Consider the following 8,223-nt stretch of genomic DNA (forward strand, 5'->3'; position numbering starts at 1 on the left):
CCCTTCTTCAGGTGAGTGGGAATTCTGTTCACAAACAGGGCATATAAAGACACAGACATATTTTACATGAATAATGGTTGGAATGCGAATACTTACAGCTAATCAAGTCTTTAAGATACAAACAACGTGAGTGGAGAGAGCATCATCAGCCGCACTCACAAGACAGCCCCGAACATCACCCAAGCACAACGCAACGCCATCCACGCTCTCAAGACCAACCGCAACATTGTCATCAAACCAGCAGACAAAGGAAGGGCCATCGTCATATTGAACAGAACGGATTACTGCAAAGAAGTGTACCGACAACTAAACAATGAGGAACACTACAGACAGTTACCTGCAGATCCGACCAAAGAACACACCCATCAACTCAACACTCTGATCAAGACCTTTGATCCGGACCTTCAGAGCACCCTCCGTGCTCTCATCCCACGTACTCCCCGCGTTGGAGATCTCTACTGCCTCCCGAAGATGCACGAGGCAAACACACCCGGCCGTCCCATTGTATCAGGCAATGGAACCCTGTGCGAGAACCTCTCCGGCTATGTCGAGGGCATCCTGAAACCCATTGTACAAAGAACCCCCAGCTTTTGTCGCGACACTACAGACTTCCTACAGAAACTCGGCACACATGGAGCAGTCGAACCAGGAGCACTCCTCGTCACAATGGATGTCTTGGCACTCTACACCAGCATCCCCCATGACGATGCCATTGCTGCAACGGCCTCAGTGCTCAGCGCCGACAACTGACAGTTTCCAGATGCAATTTTATAACTCATCCGCTTCATCCTGGACCACAATATCTTCACCTTCAACAACCAGTTCTTCATCCAGACACACGGAACAGCCATGGGGACCAAATTCGCACCTCAATATGCCAACATCTTCATGCACAGGTTCGAACAAGACTTCTTCACCGCACGGGACCGATGCTATACACTAGATACATCGATGACATTTTCTTCCTTTGGACTCATGGTGAACAATCACTGAAACAACTCTATGATGACATCAACAAGTTCCATCCCACCATCAGACTCACCATGGACTACTCTCTGGAATCGGTTGCATTCTTGGACACACGCATCTCCATTAAGGACGGTCACCTCAGCACCTCACTGTACCGCAAGCCCACGGATAACCTCATGATGCTCCACTTCTCCAGCTTCCACCCAAAACACGTTAAAGAAGCCATCCCCTACGGACAAGCCCTCCGTATACACAGGATCTTTTCGGATGAGGAGGATCGCAACAGACACCTCCAGACGCTGAAAGATGCCCTCATAAGAAGAGGATATAGCGTTCAACTCATTGATCAACAGTTCCAACGCGCCACAGCGAAAAACCGCACCGACCTCCTCAGAAGACAAACACAGGACACAGTGGACAGAGTACCCTTCATCGTCCATTACTTCCCTGGAGCGGAGAAGCTACGGCATCTCCTCTGAAGCCTTCAACATGTCATTGATGAAGACGAACATCTCGCCAAGGCCATCCCCACACCCCCACTTCTTGCCTTCAAACAACCGCACAACCTCAAACCGACCATTGTCCGCAGCAAACTACCCAGCCTTCAGGAGAACAGTGACCATGACACCACACAACCCTGCCACAGCAACCTCTGCAAGACATGCCGGATCATCGACACAGATGCCACCATCCACCAGGTACACGGTACGTACTCTTGCAACTCGGCCAACGTTGTCTACCTGATACGCTGCAGGAAAGGATGTCCCGAGGCATGGTACATTGGGGAAACTATGCAGACGCTGCGACAACGGATGAATGAACACCGCTCGACAATCACCAGGCAAGACTGTTCTCTGCCTGTTGGGGAGCACTTCAGCGGTCACGGGCATTCGGCCTCTGATATTCGGGTAAGCGTTCTCCAAGGCGGCCTTCACGACACACGACAGCGCAGAGTCGCTGAGCAGAAACTGATAGCCAAGTTCCGCACACACGAGGATGGCCTCAACCGGGATATTGGGTTCATGTCACACTATTTGTAACCGCCACAGCTTGCCTGGACCTGCAGAGTTTCACTGGCTGTCTTGTCTGGAGACAATACACATCTTTTTAGCCTGTCTTGATGCTCTCTCCACTCACGTTGTTTGTATCTTAAAGACTTGATTAGCTGTAAGTATTCGCATTCCAACCATTATTCATGTAAATTGAGTCTGTGTCTTTATATGCCCTGTTTGTGAACAGAATTCCCACTCACCTGAAGAAGGGGCTTGGAGCTCCGAAAGCTTGTGTGGCTTTTGCTACCAAATAAACCTGTTGGACTTTAACCTGGTGTTGTTAAACTTCTTACAGGGAAAGGCCCAGAGGATTGGCGAATAGCCAATGTTGTTTCTTTGTTTAAGAAGGGTAGCAAGGATAATCCAGGTAATTACAGGTCGGTGAGCCTTATGTCAGTGGTAGGGAAATTATTGGAGAGGATTCTTCGAAACAGGATTTACTCCCACTCGGAAATAAGTGGCCATATTAGCGAGAGGCAACATGGTTTTGTGAACGGGAGCTGGTGTCTCACTAACTTGATCGAGTTTTTCGAGGAGGTGACGAAGATGATTGATGAGGGTAGGGCAGTGGATGTTGTCTACATGGACTTCAGTAAGGACTTTGACATGGTCCCTCATGTCAGAGTGGTACAAAAGGTGAAGTCGCACAGGATCAGAGGTGAGCTGGCAAGATGAATACAGAACTGGCTCGGTCATAGAAGAGAGGGTAGCAGTGGAAAGGTGCTTTTCTGAATGGAGGGCTGTGATAAGTGGCGTTCCTCAGGGACCTTCGCTGTTTGTAATATATATATAAATGATTTGGAGGAAAATGTAATTGGTTTGAATCGTAAGTTTGCAGACAACACAAAGATTGGTGGAATTGCGGATAGCGATGAGGATCATCAGAGGATACAGCAGAATATAGCCTTTATAGAACCCTTAGTTAGGCTGCACTTCGAATATAGTGTTCAATTCTGGTCGCCACACTACCACAAGGATGTGGAGGCTTTGGAGAGGGTACAGAAAAGGATGTTGCCTGGTATGGAGGGCATTAGCTATGAGGAGAGGTTGAAGAAACTTGGTTTGGTCTCACTGGAACGACAGAGGTTGAGGGGCAACCTGATAGAAGTCTACAAGATTATAAGCGGCATGGACAGAGTGGATAGTCAGAAGCTTTTTTTCCCGGGTGGAAGAGTCAATTACTAGGGGGGATAGTTTAAGGTGTGAGGGGCAAGGTTTAAAGGAGATGTACGAGGCACGTTTTTTACCCAGAGGGTGGTGGGTTGCCTAGAACTTGCTGCCGGGGGAGGTAGTGGAAGCAGATACAATAGTGACTCTTAAGGGGCGTATTGACAAATACATGAATGGGATGGGGATAGAGGGATATAGTCCCCAGAAGAGTCGGGGGTTTTAGTTCAGTCGGCCAACCTGGTCGGAGCAGGCTTGGAGGGCTGAAGGGCCTGGTCCTGTGCTGTAATTTTCTTTGTTCTCTTTGTTTTTAGGAGCAGGAGTCGGCAATCAACCCCTTGAGCCTGCTCCGCCATTTAATAGAATAATTGCTGATCTCATCTCGACCTCAACTCCTTTTGACCTGCCTGTTCACCATAGCACTTCAAACTCTTACTAATTAAAACTCTGTCCACATCATCCTTAAATTTACTTAAAGCCCCAGCATCCTCCATGCTCTGCGGTAGTGAGTTCCACAGACTCACAACACTTTAAGAGAAGTAATTTCTCCTCATCTCTGTTTTAAAACTAAAACTATGCCCCCTGTTCGAGATTGCCCGACCAGAAGAAACATCCTCTCCACATCTCCTTTGTAAATCCCCCTCATCATCTTGTACACCTCAATTAGATCTCCTTTCATTCTCCTAATCTCCAGGGAGTATAGGCCTTAATGGTCAAATCTCTTCGTAAGACAAACCTCTCATCTCTGGAATCAATCTAATGAACCTGCTCTGAACTGCCTCCAATGCAACTACATCCTTCCTCAAATAAGGGGACCAAAACTGTACACAATATCCTAAGTGCAGTCCTACTAATGTTTTGTACAGTAGCAGCAACACTTCACCATTTTTATATTCTATTCCTTTAGCAATAAATGCCAATATTCCACTTCCTTCCTTATTACGTGCTGTACCTGCAGAGTGGGAGGGTGAGGGCGCACAATGGCATGCAGAAGGACAGGGAGGTGGATGAGGGTGACGAACAACAGAAGGGAGAGCGGAGACCCAAGAGAAGGAAGCTGGACCCTGACAAACTTGCATGAGAAGCTCACAAACAAGGGGGGTCAAAGGGACACCACATCATTTACTGGAAGGGAATGGGTGAAACCTCCAGATGCGGTGTGTAGAGGTTCAAGTGGGGCATGGGCACCTCGCAGGTGATGGGCTCAGGAAGAGGGTGGTTGAATCGAGGAACAGACTTCCTCTTGAGGCTGCTAGCCTTTATCCTCTGGGTTGTTGACATCCTGCACGGTCTGATGAAGACAGCTGGACTTGAGAGAGTGATACGAGTGCGCTGGACTAGTATTTAAATATGGCGCCAGGATCTTTAACCCACTGCCAGTTGACGTCAGGTGGTCAGATCAGCAGTCGGCCCACCAGGAGACTGAGGGGAATGCACCTGTGCACAATTAATGAAGGTCCAAGTACAGAATCTGGCACAGGATCCTGCCATGCTGGCCAGCGGGGAAGATGCTGCCAGAGCTACCCACCACACACATGGTCTCAAAATGGGCAAATTCTGCCCAACAATGCAAAGAGAGGCAGAGTTATTCCAATCTCCCAGCATTCCAACATTTCTTCCTTAGCCAACACCATCAGTAATAATTTCACTCAACAGTCACTTTATTTTCTATCTGGGTGACCTTGCAGTGTGCAAATCAGCAGTTGTATTTTCCTATTCTAACTGCAGTGAGTGCAATTCTAAGGCAATTGATTGTGAAGCTTGTTTGGGCACCCAAAGGATCTGAGGAGCCTCTCTACAAATGCAAGTGCAGTCTTTCTTTGCCACACTACACAAGACCTTTTTTTGGGCGGCACAGTGGCACAGTAGTTAGCACTGCTCCCTCACAGTGCCAGGGACCCGGGTTCGATTCCTGGCTTGGGTCATTGTCTGTGAGGACTCTGCACGTTCTCCCCGTGTGTTGTGTGAGTTTCCTCCGGGCGCTCCGGTTTCCTCCCACAGTCCGAAAGACGTGCTGGTTAAGGTGCATTGGCCATGCTAAATTCTCCCTCGGTGTACCCGAACAGGCACCGGAGTGTGGCGACTAGGGGATTTTCACAGTAACTTCATGGCAGTGTTAATGTAAGCCCACTTGTGACACTAATAAATAAACTTTAAAAACTTTTAAAGACTGTCAATTTTGTGGTTAGTCTTACCCAGTAAAAATTACCCAAAATCATTTTAACTGAAATCCTTATTGCTCCTAATTTCTACCAGTACTTAGTTTGAATTTAAACCTAGATAACAGAGATGAAACATCAGAGTAGCAAATTACTCTTTCAAATATTTTTTGGAATGACTTACCATCAAAAAGATAAGGATGATCAACACATTTTCTTAGTTGGACAAAGATATTCATCAATCGAGCTTTCTTGCCCATTTCATTCTCAAATGCATCTGAAATTAAAATGCAAACATAGAACATAGAACATAGAAAGCCACAGCACAAACAGGCCCTTCGGCCCACAAGTTGCGCCGATCACATCCCCACCTCTAGGCCTATCTATAGCCCTCAATCCCATTAAATCCCATGTACTCATCCAGAAGTCTCTTAAAAGACCCCAACGAGTTTGCCTCCACCACCACCGACGTCAGCCGATTCCACTCACCCACCACCCTCTGAGTGAAAAACTTACCCCTGACATCCCCCCTGTACCTACCCCCCAGCACCTTAAACCTGTGTCCTCTCGTAGCAACCATTTCAGCCCTTGGAAATAGCCTCTGAGAGTCCACCCTATCCAGACCCCTCAACATCTTGTAAACCTCTATCAGGTCACCTCTCATCCTTCGTCTCTCCAGGGAGAAGAGACCAAGCTCCCTCAACCTATCCTCATAAGGCATGCCCCCCAATCCAGGCAACATCCTTGTAAATCTCCTCTGCACCCTTTCAATGGCTTCAACATCTTTCCTGTAATGAGGTGACCAGAACTGCGCGCAGTACTCCAAGTGGGGTCTAACCAGGGTCCTATAAAGCTGCAGCATTATCTCCCGACTCCTAAACTCAATCCCTCGATTAATGAAGGCTAGTACGCCATACGCCTTCTTGACCGCATCCTCCACCTGCGAGGCCGATTTAAGAGTCCTATGGACCCGGACCCCAAGGTCCTTCTGATCCTCTACACTGCTAAGAATGGTACCCTTCATTTTATACTGCTGCTCCATCCCATTGGATCTGCCAAAATGGATCACTACACACTTATCCGGGTTGAAGTCCATCTGCCACTTCTCCGCCCAGTCTTGCATTCTATCTATGTCTCGCTGCAACTTCTGACATCCCTCCAAACTATCCACAACACCACCTACCTTGGTGTCGTCAGCAAACTTACCAACCCATCCCTCCACTTCCTCATCCAGGTCATTTATGAAAATGACAAACAGCAAGGGTCCCAGAACAGATCCCTGGGGCACTCCACAGGTCACTGACCTCCATGCAGAGAAAGACCCCTCCACAGCCACTCTCTGCCTTCTGCAGGCAAGCCAGTTCTGGATCCACAAGGCAACAGCCCCTTGGATCCCATGCCCTCTCACTTTCTCAAGAAGTCTTGCATGGGGGACCTTATCGAACGCTTTGCTGAAGTCCATATAGACCACATCCACCGCTCTTCCTTCGTCAATGTGCTTGGTCACATTTTCAAAGAACTCAACCAGGCTCGTAAGGCACGACCTGCCCCTGACGTTGAAACTTTCAAAAACCCTGTTGCACCAAAGCTTCCTTCTACATTACAACTCTATAGGAAATATAGTCAGCTGCTAATCTTGTCCTGGGAGTTAAGAAATGACTGCGAATTCAGGAAATAATTAAAAGAAAGCAATTTATCTACATGTAGTGCCTCTAATGTAATGAAACGCCCCGAGGCACTTCACAAGAGTAATATAAAACAACTTCCGACACTGAGACACATAGGGAGATAGTAAGCCAGATGGCCAAAAACTTAGTTAAATTAAAAATGTAGGTTTAAAGAGTCGAAGGCCTTGTGGCTCAGTGGTAGCAACCCTACCTGTAGGCTATAAGCTGTGGACTTAAATCCCACTTCAGGAGGTGATGGCCATGGAAGATGTGTTCATAACACAGCAAAATAGGCTGAATAGCAACCTTTCATTTATTATTCTTTCCAGTAGACCGAATGGCAGATGGCAGGAGCAGGAGAGTTTCCTGGTCAGCCACACTGCAGAATGCAACGGCAAACCACTGCAATACTACCAAGTATAATCAAGGACCGATCTAATGGGAGTCTGTGCATGACATCTGAAGGAGGAGGATGTTTTAACAGGTGTCTTAATGGGGGTGGGGTGGGAGTGAGCACCAATGCTGCCTCACAACACCAAGGACCCGGGTTCAATTCTGGCCTCGGGTCATTGTCTGTGCGGAGTTTGTACATTCTCCCCATTTCTACGTCGGTTTCCTCCGGTTTCCTCCCACGCTCCAAAGATGTGCAGGTTAGGTGGATTGGCCAGGATAAAAAGTGGAGTTAAGGGGATAGGGCCTGGGTGGGATTGTGTTTGGTGCAGATTCGATGGGCCAAATGGCCTCCTTCTGCACTGTAAGTATTGTATTCTAAACAACCGAAAGCACAATCATTAATGATGGAGCAGTTATAATTGGGAGTGGACAAGAGATCAGAACTAGAGAAGCACAGGTATCTGTTATGGTTGTGGGGCTGGAGGAGATTACAAAGATAGTGAGGAGCAAGGTCATGGCGGCACAGTGGTTAGCACTGCTGCCTCACATCGCCAGGGACCCGGGTTCAATTCCGGCCTCGGGTCACTGTCTGTGTGGAGTTTGCACGTTCTCCCTGCGTCCACGTGGGCTTCCTCCAGGTGCTCCGTTTTCCACCCACAATCCAAAGATGTCCGGGTTAGGTTAATTGGCCATGCTCAATTAACCCAAGTGTTAGGGGAATTAGCAGACTAAATGAGGGTTACGGGAATAGGGCATGGGTGGGATTGTGGTCGCTGCAGACTCGGTGGGCTGAATGGCCTCCTTCTGCACTGTAGG

The 8,223-nt window shown here is 48.0% G+C and overlaps 1 protein-coding gene across 1 annotated transcript in view; it reads right to left on the minus strand.

Annotated features, from left to right (window-relative positions):
* Positions 1-8,223, minus strand: part of chd1l (chromodomain helicase DNA binding protein 1-like) — a 120,698-nt gene that overhangs the window by 60,092 nt on the left and 52,383 nt on the right. The window contains exon 9 of the mRNA XM_078232860.1: positions 5,532-5,624. Coding sequence (XP_078088986.1) covers positions 5,532-5,624 — 93 coding nt within the window. The remainder of the gene's footprint in view (positions 1-5,531; positions 5,625-8,223) is intronic.

This window comes from Mustelus asterias, chromosome 17 (genome assembly GCF_964213995.1).
Source record: "Mustelus asterias chromosome 17, sMusAst1.hap1.1, whole genome shotgun sequence".
NCBI classification, from domain to species: Eukaryota; Metazoa; Chordata; class Chondrichthyes; order Carcharhiniformes; family Triakidae; genus Mustelus; species Mustelus asterias.